At 38.6% G+C, this 20,904-nt stretch overlaps 1 protein-coding gene across 3 annotated transcripts in view; it reads left to right on the top strand.

Annotated features, from left to right (window-relative positions):
* PLCB4 (phospholipase C, beta 4) overlaps positions 1 to 16,640 on the top strand; it is a 92,054-nt gene extending 75,414 nt beyond the window's left edge. For 2 of the 3 annotated variants that reach the window (XM_009586771.1, XM_009586764.1), the window contains 5 exons: positions 4,287 to 4,462; positions 9,138 to 9,239; positions 10,994 to 11,051; positions 11,479 to 11,565; positions 16,552 to 16,620. In XM_009586771.1, coding sequence (XP_009585066.1) covers positions 4,287 to 4,462; positions 9,138 to 9,239; positions 10,994 to 11,051; positions 11,479 to 11,565; positions 16,552 to 16,620 — 492 coding nt within the window. Of the gene's footprint in view, positions 1 to 4,286; positions 4,463 to 9,137; positions 9,240 to 10,993; positions 11,052 to 11,478; positions 11,566 to 13,693; positions 13,731 to 16,551 lie in introns of all 3 variants that reach the window. The other variant, XM_009586756.1, reaches the window with a different exon arrangement.
* The last annotated feature ends 4,264 nt before the right edge of the window (positions 16,641 to 20,904 follow it).

Raw genomic sequence — 20,904 nt, 5'->3', positions numbered from 1 at the left:
AGGTCAGTGATTTTCAATATCTTGCTCACTGTTGTTCCATCAAAATTGTCCAGATTACATACCAATTTTAGTATTCTCACAGACTTCTTTTGTTTCAATTGCTGTGTGGGGGCCCTTGAATTATTCCTGGAGATCATTCAAAGGTTTGCAAGCAACAGGTTGGAAAACAGTGCTCAAGACCATAGGGAAATTAACTTTTCTCCTAGATGAAGGTAGGTGCAATTAAATTAGATTAAATTCTGAGATGCTGAATGCATTACACTGATATAGTGGGAGTTTGATTAATTAACAGTTGTTCAGCATTTCTCAGCATTTGGTCCACTAATTTTGACATCAGATTGTACCATAATTCAGCTTTAATTACATCTCATGTCCTCCAGTGCAGCTCTGTGTCACGGTGTGCATGTACACTTTTAGCACCAAAGAAACCTTTTCATCTACAAAAGTCTTCCTGTCATGAGGAAACATCTAGCCCAAGTTTGGCATGAAATATTTAAATTAGATCTGAATGTCCCAATGTGTACTTCACACACAATTAACCTAGCAGATGCAAATTACTCCCCTGCATTAGAAAAGTGGGTCCCAATATCAAGCAGGCAGAGGATGAAAAGAAAAAAAGGAAAGATTACTTCAAAGATTATTCCTGCTTGAACTTAGTGACTAAACAAACATCTTGCATATATGCTGTGCAAAAGAAAGTTCCTTATCAAGATTTTTAATTAGTCTCTTAGGCCCACTGTAGGAACAGATGAAAGGACAGGATTGCAAACACAGTCTGTAGAACAGGAAAGACAGAAGTTAGCTAATGGTTATTTTTCTTATCCTTTTGGATAAGCAACACTACCTTAATAGTAGAAAGTAGGACAAGAGCACAGCCCAGTGCAAATGAAATAGTAATTTTTAACTATGATGCTAATAAATTGGAGAAAAGCAGGGATGTACACTGAATTTGCTACATGTGAACTTTGAAGTGTATCACAGATCTGCAGCAAAATTGGATTTCAGATGATTTAATGGTCTTGAGTTCTAAGGTCGTCTGAATCTGAGTCAAATTGGGTATTTCAAGTCTTGTAACTGGTGTTTAGCAAATACCTTACATCCTTCTCATCAGGTTATATCTTGATCTACCTGAAATAAGACTTGTAGCTTGCAGGATACTTAAGAAAACAAATCTTCCCTTTCTTTCCCGCCCCCAGAGGAAAACTTGTTTTACAAGGAGCTGTACCTGCTTCGTAGACTGTGTGCTGATTTTGAAATTAGTAGCACATCACTAGCGCATCTGTCCATGAACGCAGGCAGGGTTTTTTGTGATTCTTACTTCCTTTCTTCTCAGATTAAATACCTAAAGTACTGCCATGCTTAAGTCTCCTTGCAGGTTTTTTCTTTGGGAGTTGGAATCGATGATCCTTATGGGTCCCTTCCAACTCGAGATACTCTGATTCTATGATTCTTTGGTATCAGTGTACCGGAGATAGAGGACTCCTGCATTTGTGTTCCTCTGTAGTATATAACATAAACCATTTAAAAACAACGATCACATCATTCATTTGCAATGGGTCCTTGAGTTTTTGTTTCTCTGCATTTGTTTGGGCTTTGTAAACGCTCTTTGCAGGTAAGTCACAAAATACTTGCTTTCACCATGGCTTCTGCTGTTTATACACTTATTTGTTTCACTATTTTACTAAGTCACGATTTTTTTTTTTTATGCAAAGATTGTTTTGCGTTTCCTCTACAGCGTAAGGAGGCTTTAAATAAAAGCAAACTCTTTTTTGTTTACTGGAATGCCTGCCTGTCCTTTTAGGGCAATGTAAAACTCTCTGACTGTGACTAGGAATCAGATCTCATATGGTAATATCCCCTGCACTTTCTAATACTTTAAATTAGTCTGAAACCCAGTCCTAAGCGGCAGACTGTATGAAGAGTCGCACAGCAGCAAGGGGTGGAGGAGAATACTTGGCCAGGTCTGTCACAGTTCCTGCTACAATTTTATTGATGTTTGAAAGGGGGCAGAGCCCAGTCAGAGCATTCTCTGCAGGAAGGCAATTTGAATCACAAATCAGTGTAAGGAAACATGTGTTGGCTCCTGTGCCAAGATGTGTGGTACACAGGTGTGATTTGCTGCTGGCTCTGCCTGCTTCCTGGGTCACATAATAGCACTTGTCTTTTTTTAAATATTAATACTTTCTAACATTGTGACCATAGAAGTTTTCTGAGTACATAGTCCCTCTTCTGCTGTGGTCCCAGTTACACCCAGTTACTCAGGACTTGGATCTACCTGTACCTTTTTTCTCCAAGTCATGGATGGAGCTGACTCCGTCTGGAAACGCTGCATTGAAAATAAATAAATAAGGAATGGGTTTTCTGGAGAACTTCAGTCGTGACTGACTTTTAGCTCTCCTGAAGTCCACTCTAGGTCTCCCAGGGGGTTGATAAGCCAAGTGAGGTCACTATTGAGAGGAGATTCATGCAACCTAACTGAAGTGTTTACTTGCTTGAGGCCCTGTAGATATAAGAGAGGCATCTCCAGGCAGTGTGATAAATCGTGCTTTGAAACTGCTCACCTTTTCGCATCAGCAATACAAGGAGCTTGGACTAAACTTGGTCCTAGCTTAAGTGCCTTAGGGGGGTGCCAGAGCTGGAGTGTCTGCCCCTCAACCTTTCGAAAACTCCATCTGAAAAGTTAGTGTCTTTTCCTTACCAACATCCAAGCATTTACTTTGACCCATTTTAAAACAGAATCCTCATGTTTTTCTGGCTCTGAAGGCAGTACTGCCTTATGAACATCTTATTAAAGATACTACTCCAAGTAACGGCTCCACATCCTTTAGTATATTTATCACTTGATAGGCTCTGGCTTGATGGTACACTTAGCCACATGCACAAAAATAAGCATTTTGCTGGAGGTACACTCACTCTTAAACACCTAAATACAGAATTAGGCCTATATTAGTTGTACCAATCTCCTGCCTCAAAATGCTTTTGTTTTTTTCTGACAGCTGCAGAAAACTCGAGGTAGCTCTCTATCAGCTGCTTCTGCCTTCAATCCTATCTGTCTTGATATGGGACCACTATTTAACTATAGTTAAATGCAAGTCTGGCTTGCAGGTAGTGGTAGTCACCCTGATCTGTTACAAAATTACTTGCTTTTTTTTTTTTCCCCATTAGGAGTCCAGCTTTATTACACAACATGAGCTTTGTGTAGGAGGGCCTTCAGAGGAGCCTCTCCAGGGCAGAATGGAGGCTGGGGCAGTTAAGGTCCCCTCTTCTTTCACCAGCATCAGTGTGCGCAGGAGAGTCTGTTCTGCATTATGCAGAGCCCACACGTGGGCCCACATCTAAAATACTGTCATCGGTGTCTCACTTTCTGAGCAATATGGTGGCAATTTTTGGTTTGAAGAATAAGGTTTAGCTTTCACAGAAGATGACCCAGATGCTATTAGTTACCATAGTAGCAGCTGAAATGACTACCTGAAAATAGGTTTATTGTGAGGCATATTTTGTATACCATTTGTGGAAAAGTAGGATAGCTTGTCAAAATACCCAAAGATAATTATTAAAGGATAATAAAATATATCTTTCTGTTAGCTTCTTTTCTAAATCATTGAGTGCAATATACTCTTATAACAACAACGCTGGTGATTTAGACTTCTTCATATTGTCTCTTGGGAACTTTCCAAAACTTTAATCTTATTATTCTTGTGAGTCTTGGGAGATAAGCAAGAGAAGAATACTTGTCAGATTCCCTGTTGACTTAATATAAAACAAAGATACATAGCCCATCTTCAGATTCAGGTTGTATTAAATACAGGATTTCTCTGTAAACTGACTGTGTTTGTAAAACTGTCTCCACAAAATCAAAGACTGTATTTAAGTCCTTAGAGAAATCCCGCTCACTAGGTTTTTTCCGTAGTTAATTTCAATACTTTTAACACATATTTTTTTCTTGGCAACCAAAAATGTGAAACCGTTTTATTATGAACTTAGTGTTAGAGAAGGTTTTAAAATAACAGTAGTACAGTCGAGAGTATAAATGCAGCCAATTTATTCAGGGCACTTAAGATAAGAGAGTCCTAATAGCAGGGGTTGTTTTACATTTTTTTTTGTAATACACTGTAGTGTCCTCAGTGGCTTTGTTACTCTGTGAAGCAACTTCATTTTTCACAATTTAGCTGCATTCTTTATAATCTCTTTTTATGATTGTCTTTACATCATCTTCAGCAGCAGTAACAGTTGATCTCCTAGCCTAGCTGAGAACTTTTAGCAAAGCTACTGTTACTTCTCTACAGGTCAAAGAGATTGTGGCGCAGCACACTAAAGAGTGGTCTGAGATGATCAATACGCACAGTGCCGAAGAGCAAGAAATCCGTGATTTACACTTGAACCAACAGTGTGAGCTACTGAAGAAACTGCTGATTAATGCTCATGAACAACAAACCCAGCAGCTAAAGTTTTCACATGACAGGTGAGCAGGGCAATGCTACCTGATAATAAGGGTTGGTTTATGTCTGCTTTGTATAATGTTTTAGTTTCTTGTGTTGATAGCTCCTGTACTTCTGTCAAAGATACTGGGCTGTATGCATGGTAGAAGTAAAACAAGTGATCTTAGAAGGTTTAGATAGATGCAGGAATAGGCTTCTTAGCTGGTTTAGATTGTCTGAACTTGATTGAAGGCAGCGGATGCGATGAAGTGGTGGTTGTTTGCATCAACTGTGGATGCTTAGACTTTACCCAGGAACTTCAATTCAGAGGCTGGAAACTGAGAAGTATCAAATATGGAAACACAGTTGCAGACGCATGTGTTTATCGTATTGGTGATGATAAAGATCCATGACAAGTAAGATCATAAAAACAGTGGGTAGCAGGATAAACTACATTAGACTGACGTATTATCTTCATACAATATCCTGTCGTAGTCACTGGGAATACAGAAGACATTGCATGACACTACTGTCTTGTTGCTTTTGTAATTAACTATCCTGCCCATTTGAAATTAAATAAAATTAAATACACATTGTATCCAGAGTGTTAAAAATGGCAGTAAGTAGAGGAATCATTTTTTTATGCTATGATCTATTTTGCAAAGCAGCCTAAAGGCATGTGAATGCAAAATGTGTGTGTACATACGTACATTATATATTCAGACATATATATATATATTCGTATGTAATTGTCTTCAGCATCTTTCACATAATAAGCATGGGGAAATAGGAATAAATAAATCGCATTTGAAGAAGGAATTGAAATGATTTTTTTAAATTCCTGAGTGAAAAAACAGCTTATCTTTGCATCAGAGAGAACACATGCTGGGACCTGCAAGCTTTCCATCCAACAGAGATGGAAAGCAAAGTCCAAGCAAAAGGCTTTAGTGAGCTCATCTTTATGTTGATCTCTGTGTTAACCCAACTATTCAAGCTGTCCTGTAATACATACCCAGTCAAAAATTAAGTCCAAAAATTGTTAAATTATAATACAAATGCATCACTCAAAAGATACTAACCAAAGGAAGGTGCAGTCCTTGGTACTGTATCTCTAAATCATAGCTGGTTGCATCAGCCTAGAGAAATCACATCACTTTTTTTTTTTTTGAGTGTCCTGTTTGCTGTCCTATTTGAGATTCACTACAATGTTTAGAAGATAATTACTAATACATAGCCTGTGAAAGTAAGGTTTTGGGGTTTTTTTCCATACGTATTTCCTTATTCTCTTAACTTTGCTAAAGGCTGCCATTATAGGCAGCTATTATATCTACAGTAGGGCAAAGGTTAATTTTTTTTTAAGCTTTTTGCTCGTAGTTTTTGGTTTTGGATTTAGAATTTCTGTATCTCTGTTGTTTAAACAGCCCTATGTTGTTTCTTGTAAATGGTTCTTATATTACTAGTAATGGATCTTGCTGTCTTATTAGAAATCATTCAGTCCATGTATTGTTCTATTTTCAGAGCTACTAAGAACCAGACCTCAAAATTTACAACCTGATAAATAACTTTTTCTTCTCAGCTGTCCCAGGAATAACAACGTTCAAAATTCTTTCTGCTTTATTCATTGCAATTTAGTGTGTTTCTGCTTATTTATGAATTTGTGTGTAACCCCTAAATGTGCAGACTGAGGGACTTTCCTGTTTAAAACAAATTTAAGACTGTGTCTAAATCTATGACTATTTCAGAAGAATTTGGAATGTGAAATATTGAAATGTGAATAATAATGCCCTAAAGAGACTTTACACTTAATAATTTGTAAACATTTTTATAGAATGTATTGTGTGTAGGAATACGTACGCATTTATCTGTATAGGTGTATGTAATAGCCAAGAGACAACTCAGGTAACCATAGGAAAAAAAGGATCTCTGTGAGAGCAGCGTGGGAGGTGGACCATGCTCTCAGCATGCTGTTCTCACCGCTTCCCTCTCTGTGAGCTGAGGTAATGGCTTAGCTATCACAACAGAGAACACAGGGCTAGTAGGAAAGATCACTAATCTAAAGTGATGTCGTTATCTGTTGTAGGGTAGATACTTTCCCTCCGTGTGCAGTACTAAAAGCAATTACAGTTTGTGCTTTCAGCTCGTTTAAAAACAAAGCAGAAGACAGCAGATACTACTAAAAACCTGAAGCTTATTGAACTCCGGGGGTGCTGTGCCCCCTGCTACCCCTGACTGGGTTAGCTTGGCTGACTTGGATGTAGTGAGCTTGCAGCATTTCAGAAATTGGGCACGTGAAGCTGTTATTCGCAAGCATTATGTGTTCCAGACAAAATAACATGAGAGGGAAAGACAAATTGTGTTTGGGTTTTTTTAATAGAAGAAGACATTTCTAGTCATTCAAACAATACCGGTGACGTAAAATAACATGTTAATGCACTTTAATGTCATCTAAATATATGTATAAATTCCAAAGATAGACTTACATGCTTAAAGTTAAGCATCCCTTTAAAAGACATGTTTGTATAAATTTCAGAGTTGCAGTCAGTAAGATACCATAGGAAATCAGTAGTTAAATCTTGCAGCTCATGTGCCATGTTTTTCAGAATCTTTTTTTTCTTTACCATCCTGCCGGATCTACTTCTTCCAGTTAACTCTGGCTACAGGCGTCACCACCACTTGTGAGCGGGAGGGAGTTCTCTAATGGTGGCGTAGCGCTACCAGCCAGGGCAGCACGGGCTGAACTTGAGACTCGATGCGAAGCCCCACGCCAGGCGGTAGAGCAGTGAACTGACACTAGAACTTTGGCCCCATCTTTGAGAGTGCTATTTTAGAAACAAGGAGTGGTCCCGATAAGTACTTCTTGGTGATTTTAAAAGGAAGATAAGATTTTTCATTTCTTCTGTTATTAATACTTTTTATTTCTTGCATGCGGTGAAAACCCAACACACCCAGAAAGACCCAACAGCAGTGCAACTCGGAGCTAGATTATAGATCGCAGAATAGAGAAACAGTTGCATATAGATTTGTTGGCTCTTTCAGTCATATCCATAGCCAAAGCCTCTTGATTTTGAAATCATTAGTCATGCACAGTAGTCCTCTAATCCTCTTAACTTCTTTCACTCTAAAATTATATCTGATGCAAATAGGCTAAATCAATTTGAACACCCAAACTTAACTTTTTTCATATCCTTGAGCACAGTAATAAGAATAAATTATTTCAGTACTAGTCTTAAGATAGTGTGCTTGAAAATTACTTCAAATTCAGTATAGAAAATAACAGTTTTTATTTGGAGGAAGGACTGTTGGAATGACATGTGCTCTTAACACAACATTTTTTAGAACCCAGTCTAATTTTTGCTGTGATACCACTGCTTTTGAATCTGCATTCAGGAAATGTTTTACCTTACGAACTCTGGGATGAAAAAAAACAGCACTGCATTTTTTTAATAAAAATTTTAAACTGTGGAAAATGTAAGTTATGGAACAAAGTTTCCTCATGCTACTTAATGATTAATGTCTTCTAGAGATGAAAGCAAGCTAAAACAGATTCACTGACAACATTTCATTAAATTAAGCACTCTGTTATGTGTCACACCCCTCCTCTTCTGTGCATACAAAATACTTAGAATTTTGGGTTAATAAGTACAATAATTGTTTAGTGCTCTACTTAAGATCATGTCCAGAAAAAGAGACTAAGGCACTGCCTTGGCTTGCGACAGGTAACTTTCAGATGCTTATGCACTACTGGGGAGTTTACAATCCATTATTCGCTGCCTAATTTCCATATATAATTCCTGTTTAAATAAGCACTTAAGATCAGGAGCTGCAAGTGCTGGAATGCTAAGCAGGCAGAAAGCAAGAGCTAGCCTTCAGGGACGGCCTTTTTGGAGCTTGGCTGGCTTACCCAGGGTGATGAAAAGCCCTTCCGCCCACTCACAGTTCATAAGCCATTTCTGAAAGTCAACATCTGTGCTGGTACTCCCGACAAAGAATCACAATCTCTTTTTCTTTTTAAAACAACAGGATATTTATTTACTTATTTTCTGGTTTTCTACTACACTAGCTGAAACACTGAAGAGGTTTTCCACCTCCCATGTCAAACCACACCACCCAGGACATTACCCCTGGAAGGTGATTGCCACCCTCCTGTGAAAGCTGTCTTGTTTCACACAAAAGGCTACAAGGTTCACAGAGCCAGAAGGAGAAACCAAACACAAGTCTGACCATGGTCTAAACCACAGGGCTCTTTTCAAGCCCAAAGTAGAAGTCTTAAAAGGAAGTCTGTCAGCTCATACCACAACTAGCAAATATTATTACTATTCATATTGCAGTCGTGTTCTGAGTGCAGGATTTGTAAATTTTTTAGGCAGTTTTAAAAGACAAATTGCATTTTCTAAATGGCTGATAGTAGCTCATACTCGGACAACTCTCATATACTAGGGGAAAAAAGAGTATTTTATACCCTTTTATAATATTCAAAGTGTAAAAATGCTTTAAATTGATCTTTCAGATTATATTCTCTGGAACAAATGGAGATTTCTGAATGCTTGCTCAAGCTGTATAAAGTCTACCCAAAGGAAGGCAATTTTCATATAGTTTGTTCTTTCCTCATCTTTTAATGCTTCAAGGACAAAATTAACCATAGTGTAGAGTAGTATCAGGAAAACAACCTCAACAACAATTGCATCTTAGACATTAATGACTTTGTTTGGTTTTGCCTAGGGAAAGCAAGGAAATGCGTGCCAACCAGGCTAAAATATCTATGGAGAACAGCAAAGCCATAAGCCAAGACAAATCTATCAAAAATAAAGCTGAAAGAGAGAGGTAAGTATCAGATCTCCCTTCTTGAGAAGGGAAGAATGCTGTCAAAGGTTGACAGGTGAACTGGTGGATTAATTCTATTAAAACCATGCTTTTATGTTTGGAAACAATGTCTAATGATTGTGCTGAATATATTTTAGATGATCATTTTAAGAAAAATGTTGCTTTTCTCGTATTTATCCTTTTAATAAATGTAATGCCCTGATCAGGGAAATAAAAAAGTTTTTAACTATATACTCATCAGCTATGACTGACTGCTGTAGGTGTAATCACACTATTAAATTGAAACACATCTGTAAGAGTTTTAATGATTGTACTTAAAGTGCATTATACTTTTTTGCTGCTGCTTTTTAAATGAAATGAGGGCTATACTGAAAAGGGAGTCTGAGGTTTGGTTCTAGCTGGAGTTAGAATAACTGGAGAGGCAGCATCACTAACAACACAAGAGGTTGTGCTAGTGAAAGGCTTTGTCCCTCATCTGCTGATAACACGGAGGAGAGGTGGAACAGAAGGAGGGAGTGCTAAACGTGATGATAACCAGTGGAGAGGGTGATGGAAGATAGGAGTGAAGCAGCAGGAGATGTACTCCACAACAGCACACGTGGTGCTTCTCCACTCCTGAACCGAACTGCAGCTCTCTCCCTGGTTATGTGCTGGCATTGGAGACCTGGCCAGCATCCAGGCTCAGCAAACCAAGGGCACTGCTGCACTTGCAAAAGTTGGTTATTCACAGCACGTTTGGGGATGATGGCCTTAATTGACTTGAGAGACTAGAGATACACTTGCCAGTACCACCTACTGAGACTTTTTGGAGGATTGATCTGCATTATAGCTATTTTAAGTTTCTTCTATTTATCCTGAAAGTTTCCAAATAAATAGATAAAAGCAGAGTCTACATGATGATGTCTCATAAGCCTTCAGGGTTTCCCCTTCACTTTGGGCTTGCCATCCTGGCTTATTCTTTCCTCCTACATTCCCTCCTTGGCACTGGGCTATTTTGGTCAAAAAGCTTGAACTTGTTCCCACTGAACTAAGTCCCTTGAGTATTACAGACTCCTGGCTCATGAGGAAGATGAGTTGTCGGAGCCCTTGGTAACTGTATGCTTAGTTAATGCAAGACCTCCACTAATGACTCTGAGATAAATCTGTTCCCAGATTTGAAAGCAGTCTGAAAGCAGTTCTGGTTTTCAGGCTTGGCGATTGGTCTGATTCAGCTCTTTGAACTACCTTTGGTATATTTCATGATGGAAATCTTAGGAAGAGACACTTTGCAGTTAGGTATTTTATGGAAATACTAATTGTATACTTACCTTTTTGCTTAAATAACAGCTTTAAGAACATTACGGCATTGGTAAGCTGTAGCTTTACATATGATTATCAGATGATTTTTCCATTACCACTGTTAAGAGATGTAACACTTTTTATATACCAAAATAAATTGAGAGCAGAGTGCAGTAAGGGATACACAAACAAATTAAACATTTTTTTAATTTCTGTCCACCACTCTTGAGTGTGGGAAAAAGCAAACTTCATTCACAACAGTCTTGGTCTTTTTTTTTTCTTCAAGTCTTCAATCATACTGTCAATGTACTTGGAAACCTTTAAGTGTAAAGGTGCATAGCCAGAGGAATGTACAATTAGTCCCACATGGTACAGATAATCAAAAAACAAAATATACCTTATGAGTTTGTGATTCTCTCTATTGGGTTTCTTTTTTTCCAATGAGTCTTCATGGGTAACGTTTGCATTTTTTTTAGGCGAGTCAGAGAACTGAACAGCAGCAACACAAAAAAGTTCCTGGAGGAGAGAAAGAGGGTAACTATAACCTTGACAAAGTCACTGGGCACTATTTCTGGATATTCATTTTCATTTCTCTGTGTTGAGAATCCAGCTCTAGTAAACAAACCGATGTTTGTCCTTTCTTTGTTCCACATACTTGTAGTGTAAAAGATCTAACATCTATATAAGAGGAATCTATTTTAAGTTAACAAAATTACTATTCATTGTTTTGTATTTGCTACTTTTATGTAATATATATTATATATGTAATATGTATAATATACATATATTATTATATTAATAGCTCTTCTTAAGATTGGGTGATAAAATCGGCCTCCTGTGATGTTTTGTGCCATCCAAATGGGGCAAGACAATGTATATATGTGTATGTTTCAAGTAAGTTTTTATTTTGCTTGTTAATAATGTGTTGCATTTCCCCCCCATTGTTTTCTCTTGCTTACAGCTGGCAATGAAGCAGTCAAAGGAAATGGATCAGTTGAAAAAAGTTCAGCTTGAGCATTTAGAAGTCTTGGAGAAGCAGAATGAGCAGGTATCTTATCTTAAAGGCTTAAAAGAAAAGCAAGCTAGTGAAAACAGTAACCAGAATCAGGCTGAGTAGAATGCTTCTGAATGTAAGTCATTACCGAACTTGGGAAAATGACCTTGTTCGTGGTCACTCACCTATTTGGGGGGTTAAAATGAAGAAGTGAGGTGACTTAAATAATGATACAGAACCAGATTTGTTTCAGATAAGCATGTGAAAGCTAGACTGCTTAGCTAGAGTCTGTCCTTTCAGCTGTTCAGTCACGTTGATACTCCTTAGCTAGATATGACAGTCATAAAAGGCCCAGCATATCCATTTTAATTACTCCCAAAAAGTACCTCAAGCAAATCAGTTTCCTTCATTTTGGAATGTGCTGATTGGAAAATAGAGGTGAAAATGTGCACAGAGCATCTCTGAACTCTAAGAGACAGTTTGGACTGAATTCTAGAGATGTATAGTAGCATGGGGAGTTTTATCTGTACTAGTACACCCTTTCCTAATTAAAATACCTTACTATTTTCTGCTAGTTTATAAGCTTTTTTTTTTTTTTAAATTGAAAAACTACTTGGCAAGAAAAGGAAAATTCTAATCTTATTTCTGGTAGAAGAAACGCTATGTTCTGAGCAGTTCCCTTGTTGAAAGATTGAGCCAGCAGAGCTGTAATAATTGCATGGACTTGCCGTACTGCACTTACAAAAATGTAAAATGCAAGGGGAATATACCCAGCAGTTCAGTGAGATGAGAGAGAAGGGTTACATTTAATACCCATTACTTTCAAGGGTTATGTACCTACTTCTTTGTTTATTAAATGTTCAGAACTTGAACTCTCTGGCAGACATTATAGTATGAATTAAAGCCATCTTGCAGAGCAGGAGGGAAGAGAAGAGTACATGCAAATCAAGTATTTCCACTGTCAGGAGAGAGTCGTACAGCCCCAAAAGCTGCAGCCTGGTTGACTTCTAGGGGGGTGACAGCATGGAGGATCACAGACAGCTACCACCGAGCCCCTGCCATCATGGCTCTGTCTTCTGATCGCTCTGCCTCCCTTCTGGACAACAACCAAAACTTCCTAGTCTGTTCCCTCACAGAGTTTCTGTAGACGCTGTCTCTAACATCCAGCACGAATGGATCTGTCAGTCAGTCTGCTCCTGAGCAATATCTGCACATAATCAAAAGGCAGGGGAGGCAGGCACCCAGGGAAGGCAATTGGGCTACAGCGGATCTGTAGCATCACTGTAAAGAGCATGACAGAGAATTCCCTGTAAACTGGGCTAGTTCACAAAAAATGATGGACTTGATCCAGAGATAGGTGTTATCAGTGGTTTCTTTCCATTGGCTTCAGAGGGCTTTGGATTTTTTAAAAACGTAAGGACAAGAGGGAATGATTATAGTTGTGCTTTTAACCACAATGCCAAAAACACCTTATGTATAAGGGAGGGAGGTTGCTGGGGAATAAATGTGAGTCATTAAAGGAGTCACCTCTTTCGGCAATTAGATACTTACCTCACCTGGGGTTACAGCTTCCACTGCTGAGAGATGGTAACAGCCTACATGAGCTTGCTCATACTCCATTTTAGTGCAGAGATGAAGTTGGCTTAAATCATCAGTGATTAAATGGAGTAAGATTCACGTGCTGGTTCTCACTTTTGTGTGGGTATGTGGTGGCCTCCACCACTGGGGTAGTCCTTAACAGCTTTTTAACTCACTCTAATTTGATCCATCAGAGCATATATTTTGATACCTGCTGTTTTGACCGCTTCCTTTTAGCCCTAAAAGTGCACCAGTGCAAACCCCCAGCTGGGTCTGGTTTCGTTGTTATACACATTGATGTATGAAAGCTAGTTGGATCAAGATAAAGGTGGTATTTGTTTAATAAGAATTTCAAAGCGTGATTTTTTTTTTTTTTTTTTCCTCATCAAACAAGGGAAGAAATTTTTCATACAAATATACAATGTAGAAAAGCAGAATTATGGGTGGAAACAGCCTTCAATACAAACTGTTATGAATTTAAATTTGTTTTGTTTTATATATGTTTTTCTTGCATTAATTTTTCAATCTCACTTCAGTTTTCATTCATTTAATTTGCTTCTTATTGTATTACTCAATTTTGACATTATTATTTTTGTACAAACAGCTTTTGAAATCCTGTCATGCAGTGTCTCAAACACAAGGTAGGATGGATGTATAATAAGCAAACTATTATTTCAGTGTGCTTTCCTTCTAAATTAAATCATTATCATTGGAGCCCTCCTTGTGAATGCAACCATTGGGAAGTACCATTGACATAGGGAACACAATGTTAATCTTGTTTGCACACAGATATTTGAGCCTGACACAATATTAACAGTACTTTGTGCTTTAGTGTCCCAAATTCAGATGCATATGAGCAGTGATGTGCAGAGGAAATATTTAGAAATTAATTTGTATTGTACATTACCTGTCGTTACTGAAAGATACACTTAGAGTTCTAAACTGTGTCTGTGAGAAGTGTCTATTGATCTAAGAAAACTATTTTAGTGTTAACATACTTATGATTAACTGCTAATGCTGACAGACAGACAAAGAATATCCACATATATCAATATGGTAATAAAATAAGTAATTCCATACTAAGAATAGCAAAATACAGAACAGATGGCTAGAAATAGCTTTTTAGTGTCTAAAGAAGAGAGGCTTCCAGCGCTTTAAAATTCACTTCAAAATCCAACCCATTACAAGGTATGGCAATTATATTTACCATGTGGCTGTGCTGCTGTGGCTTCCTAAATAATTTTTACTCACAAGAAATCTCTGTTAACTCTTTTCTTACCAAGGGCAATAGTTGTATTAGGCTTGAACATCCAGTTGTACAATATTGCCTATCTGAATTATTTTCTTGAATTGATAACATACTTGTATCTTGTACCACTGAGTCTGACAGCACCCACTTCAACAACATTTATTTATAGACACATAATGAGAGAAAAAAGCATTCATTAGCTAGGGAAGAAAGAATATTCTTTTACTGTATATGGTTCTTAGCCTGTCTTAGATCTCACTAGAGAGCAAGCGTCTTGAAAGCAGAGTCCATTAGCTGCCGCTCACTTCATGAATTCACTGTAGCTTCAACACTGCCTTCCAGAAGGCTCATCTTCAAGTATCGTGCTTGTGCATTCACGTCAGAATGCACTGTCTGAACCAGCCTCAGACTAGCAAAACTGGGCATCCTGATCCTATGCTAATGTGTTCTTTGAAACCAAGTTCTCTAAAATAATTCCATACGCCATATATTGGCATGCACAATATTTATAGGACACTATGTGCCAGTTGTTAAGTCACAAGCTTAAAACTTGAAATGTGTGAGTCACTAAGAAACAAACATAGGGTTTTGTTTTATCTGGAATTTCATTTCACACGCAGGCAAAATCCAGCCAACATTTCAGAAGAGGTTGTACATATTGATTTATTTATTGTGTTTCCATATTTTCATGTTAAAATTATTTCTTCATTACTTTCCAGCTTTTAACTCATTTAAATGGAGAGCGTTGATTAATTTTTAATCATATTTATGACAGTTGGTTTGCTATTATCATAATTACTTTTTTCCCCAAGATGGTGATGATGATGATTATGAAAGTACAGGGCTAGATTTTTTCAAGAAGGCACGTATATCACATCTGCACAAACCCACATCTACCTTGCAAAATGAATAGCTGTGCATCTCATTACTTTAGATCTACATCTGCCCATTTTTGCATATGCAAATACGCATTTGCACATCCAGAATAGGTGATTCCTTAAGCAGGAGCTTGTATAGCCAAGTTCCCTGTCTACGCAACATTTACAACTTTTTGAGGAACGTAGTTCACGTAAATCAAGTGCAGTAACCATTCTTCCCTGCGTGACAGACACAAAGCAGTTATACCAAAGAAAATACTAGCTTGGTTTGCTGCTTCTTAAACCTGTCCTAATCTTCAGGAGCTTGGTTGTAAAGATAGATGGGTTAGCTTGCCCTCTGGGTCAACCTATTCAGAGTCCTTTGGGATATGGATTTAAATAACTTCCCAGATTGAGAGCCCTCAGAGAAAATGAAGAGATGGTGACTCCCAGTTCTTTAAAATGCAGAGTTTCAAACCAAATTACAACTTCTAATCTGTAACTGAGCTACAGGAGGAGTAAGTGTGTGTGTGTGCACATCTGTGAGAGAGAGAGAGAAAGAGAGGGAGAGGAAAGGAATTTTTAAAAGTTCTCTCTAAGCAGGGGATTCCCAGGCCAGTTAGCACTTATATACAGTGCTTTAACTCTGCTTGCAAAGTCCGAGGCATGCAGAGTTTGTAGCGAGATCTGGCGTACATTTATTGCTGTATTCTGCACAACGCATTTGGATACAGTTTCAGGTGGATTCAATGTGTGTAATCCCATGGAGCATATAATAGTAGTCCAATCCTGAGGTGAAAAACACCTTGTCTGTAATCGTAAGGATCTCCAAGTCAGATGGAGATTATTTTTTAAAAATTATTATTTAAAAAATCTTGCTTACTGCAAGGAAGATGTTACACTGATGGATTTTTGTCATTCATTGTCTTTATGAAAGAAATGAGTCCAGATCATAGATGAATTCTCTAAACATTTCAGGAAGTAACACATCACAGTACTCGCACAACAGCAGCGAAGCATACATTCCCAAAGACATTTCCTATCAGGAGAAAAAGTTGAATCGGCATCTGCCTAGTTTTCTTCCCCAAAATTGGACCTTCTGCATTTTACCATACACTTCTTCAGAAAGTCAACCCATGAGTCTTGGAATAGGATCAAAAATATTTGATAATAAGACATAAGAATTACATCTGATTTTGAAAACAGAATGACACTGGGGGGGTAAACGTAATGTTATTACATATATCTTCAGTGTGGTTTGCCTGTATTTCACTCAGACACTATCATATAAAACACATGCTTCATTTTGAACAAAAGGTCTAATGCAATGCTTCATGCGGTTATTTTGGATTGCAGGCAAAGGAGATGCAGCAGATGGTGAAGCTGGAAGCAGAGATGGATCGCAGGCCAGCAACAGTGGTCTAAAGCCTCAACAAGCAAATTGAAATTGGAGAACACAGCATCCTTAAAATGAGAGCAAAATTCAAAATAACATTGCTGAGGTTGAAAAGTGGGCTTTTTTCTTTTTGGTTTTTTTTTGGGGTTTTTTTTTGGTTTTTGTTTTGGTTTTTTGGGGGGAAGGGGGGGTGTTTGTGTTTTTGTTTTTAATATATAAAATGTAGCTACGGACCACCAAGTCTTAAGGTTTGCATTATTTCTTTTTTAACACTGGGCACTGAATTTCCTTTGTTGGATTTCCATGATAAGAATTTCCTTTGTTCAGAAAAACACTAATTGGAAGATGAAGACAGTTTTTAAACCCAGTCCTGTATTCCTTTCTGTATCCCAACAGGCAGCTTGCCTGCATCAGAATTACACAATCAGAGCCTTGAAACACAACAGATATTTTTAACATCATCTCAAATGGCAACAAAACTGTAGTCAAGTCATGTTATTTACCATTTGTGTTCTCATGTGTGATATATTATGTAGAAACCCCATGCTGCCAGATCCTGACAAGCAACAACTCGTCAGATGCTCGGCACCTGATGTCATCGAGCCCACTGAACTGGATCTTCTGCTAAGTCACCGTAATAATCAGTATAGTAAGGAGTTGAGTTTGGGCAATTTTAAATTATATTTCAAAGTATTTTTCAGGCAGCAGACAGTAGGCAGTTGAAAGTTAACTGCGGTATATTCAAAAGTACTATATGTACAAAGTCATCGGCCAAATTCATCAACTGTAACAGTAACTTGACAGGATATTTCTGCAGTCCAATGATGTCATTCACAAGTGCCATATCAACTCTATCATGTCTGAAAGAAGCCGATATCCTGTAAAAGTTACTGCAATGGTTGGCGTGAGGAAAATACAGTGTATTTGTGCCAAAACTGATCTAAGGAATTTATGTGTTAGGCACTTTAAGAAAAGTTTACATCCTACATTGCTTGTATAGAAATTGCATTTTGATCCTGCTGCGGCAGATCCCAGATATTACAGTTCATTGTAACTTAAAGATTGTTTAAATGGCTTTTGGCAAAAAGTTTGTAACTGTGAAAATGTAAAAAGTATTTATACACTTCAGAATCACAACATTGTAGAAAATCACATACATGTTGCCATGTGATAAAATTAGTAAACAGAAATGCTAAGAGTATGTTTGCATGTGATACAAATGCTACTAAGACTGTAATGCCTACTATATGACCACAGTCATTCTACTAGCTGGTAAATACTGAATAAATGTATGGCACAGAATATTGTTTGATTAATTACAAAGACTTTTAGCATAACAAGGTCTCTATATATATGTGTGTATATTAATTACGTGGGCATTCTTGATACTTGTAGTAAAAGAAAAGTACATAACTAATTTAATTTTACACAGAAGTATTTATGCAGATTTTCAGAATTTCATATCAGGAATAACCTTTTTATGTCCATTAGATATAAAAACAATTTGCTAATGTGTTAATTTGCATGTTTCCAGCGCTTGCTGTAGTTATATTGCAAAACAATGCATGTAAGCATTCTGCTTGGAATTTGTCCATGCTGCCAATTCAAAGATGACTGCATGGAAAACTGGTAGTTTAGAACAAATCAGATTCCTGATTTCAATGTACTAAGCACCAATTACTTTGTTGTATATGCTTGTACAAACAAATTCTACATATTCCTATAAACAAAATAAATGAAAAGAGATAATTATGTTATTGTCAGTCCTGAGATGAAACTTTCAACTTCTCTAATAAAAACATTAAAAATTCAAAAGCTTTAGTTTTGACTAGTGAATTGTAGGGTGGTGGTGGTATTATTACTTACAAATTTTTAGTAAGTTGTATTTCCTGTAAAAATGTGCATAGTGTAAATATATTTCTATCACAGCTTATTTATTCAAAGGAGTCTTATTTCTTTAAGATAGAAGAATTGTGCAGAATTGGTCCTCGCAGCACTACAGAACTACCGTAGTACAATGTAGCAGCACTACCTTGAGATGCAGCAACCCGAGTACAGTGTAGCAGCACTACCTTGAGAATGCAGCTGAGACAGAGGTCAGTGAAGTCTTGAGGTGTTTAAGGCAGGATTTAAACAAACTTTTGGTGCCTATTGAGAATTCCCATTCTGATGCCACTTAACCTTCGGAGGCACCTCCAGCTCCTTATGGTCTATAATGTTATAAAGACAAGTAGTGTGCGCCTGCACTACTGGGAGCAGCTCTCCCTGCTCTCCAAGCTTCGCTGGTCCTCTTCTCGAGTGCTGGAGGGAGGGAGCTGGGAGCAGCAGCGGGCTCAGAGCGTGCTGGACAGGAACCGGCATCTCAAAAAAGGCAGTGTTTTTTTAATATTTTTTTTTTTTAAAAAATTAAAAATGTCTTCTAAAACAGTGCTGGTGGAGACAGTGCTGCGAGTTGGAATTTTATACTGTTGCCTACCACAGTGGTTTCTAGCCAGTAAGGAGAAGCAAATGACAGACCAGATACGGAGGGAACCAGGTAGTGAAGCATTGAATGTTACTAGTTTTCTTAGGCTCACTTACAGCCTGGCTGGAAACCACTGCCCTACCTGTTAAAGAAATGAGTGGCAATGGAGGACTTGAGTTCAGCTCACATCCCTCTCTGAGGAAAATCAAACCTGCCCATCTTAATTCCCTGGCGAGTATCCTATGCATCATGGAATACGCTGATTTTGGAAGGCTTGAAAATACTGTCCACAGCCTCCTTTTGAGTCTCTGCTCGCTGCGCAGCCAGGAGCGAGACATTTATCAAGTCAGAGAGAAAATGTGCTTCTGTGAAACCACGGAGCTGGGTAGCCTCAGCTTCCAGGCTCAGCTCCCAGAACTGTTATGTATTTCATCCATTGACAATTTAGCATAAAATGCAGACAGTAATTTGAAATTAAGTGATTAATTTTGTCAGCTAAGTATTTTGAAATACTGTTTAAGTAGTATTTGATTCAAAAATTATTTGAAGTTTGGCGGCTAATGTAATGAGGTGAGAATTTCCATTGAGATGAAATAGGCTAATCAATTTGAACATTGATAACTGAGTTAAAGCAATTTAAAATGTCATTCTCTGCTGGGGTGATGGATTCCACTTCAGTGAAATTTCATCCAGGGAAGTGGCAGATTCTCCCTCTCTGAATTTCTTCAGATAAATTCAGCACAGCTGTGATGTGAGAGGGTCATAACACCCTGGCTGCATGGGCAGCCCACTATTGTTTCACTTCCAGTAATCTGGGAGTTGGTCATTAACTTGACTGTTTCCAAGTGGGGGTCTGTTTAACCCCTGCCCCACTTGAGTGCAGTCAAACTGCATTGCCAGAGACCCAGAATACCCCTCGGGGGCTGATTTCCTTGCAGACTCCACATGCCGTTGCCCACGGGCTGCCTGTGAAACCAGCTGCCAGCGGCAGACACATCCCAGAGCCGCTTGACCAGAAAACCCTGCTCCTAGGGATGCGGCCAGCAGTGGTCCCAGCGCCGCAGCCCTGCTGTCACCGTGCTGTGTGCTCCCTGCAAAGAGGCTGGTAAGAGTTATTGCTTTCGGGTAGTTGGGGGGGGGGTAGCAAGGGGGATTCAGCCTTCAGAGATACACAGGCAGTTTCCACAGCTGGGGATAAGGGCAGGTTGCAGGGCTGGCTCCAGGTGATCCAATCTGTGACCATAAATTGGCCTTGGTCAAAGCATTTCAGGTCAGCTAATGCTGCACTGGCCCCCTCAGGTAAGACCTTTCTGCTCTGTTAGTGTTTTGGGGCTTTCTTGGTGTTAGGATATCTTAGGCCTTTCCCTTTTTTGCCATGGAAAGCAGGATAAACATGGCTCTGCAGGCTGGAAGTGGGGATTGTCACTGAAGCTGAAGGCTTTTTTGTTGTGCTGTGCAGCTGGCAGGTGCGAGGAGAGCACGGTTCTGTGCCGTGGGGCTCAGGGGGCTGTGGGGTGGGCTTGCCCATGTCTCTAACACAGCTGTGCTCTCCCAGCTGCTCCCTGTGGTACCCTCCTACATGGCCTGGATGCAGGGGCAGCTGCTCAGGATCATATATTTATTTGGAGGCTTAGAAGCTACCTAGAAACCTCAAAAAGATTGGAAATTAAACAGGGGGCTAGAGAAGGAAATAGAGGCTAGTTAAATACTGAGGTCATCAGTGAAAGACCTGAGGAAGCCAGGCAGTAAAATCATCACAGAAATACAGTCTATTGCAGTGAAAGAGCCTCATATAGAAGATTGTATCTTTTCCTTTATATAGTCCCCTGAAACTATTCTCCGTAGTATT

Source organism: Fulmarus glacialis, unplaced genomic scaffold (assembly GCF_000690835.1).
Source record: "Fulmarus glacialis isolate BGI_N327 unplaced genomic scaffold, ASM69083v1 scaffold18000, whole genome shotgun sequence".
NCBI lineage: Eukaryota > Metazoa > Chordata > Aves > Procellariiformes > Procellariidae > Fulmarus > Fulmarus glacialis.
The sequence above is the reverse complement of the archived record's forward strand: the minus strand, read 5'-3'. Positions and strand labels throughout refer to the sequence as shown.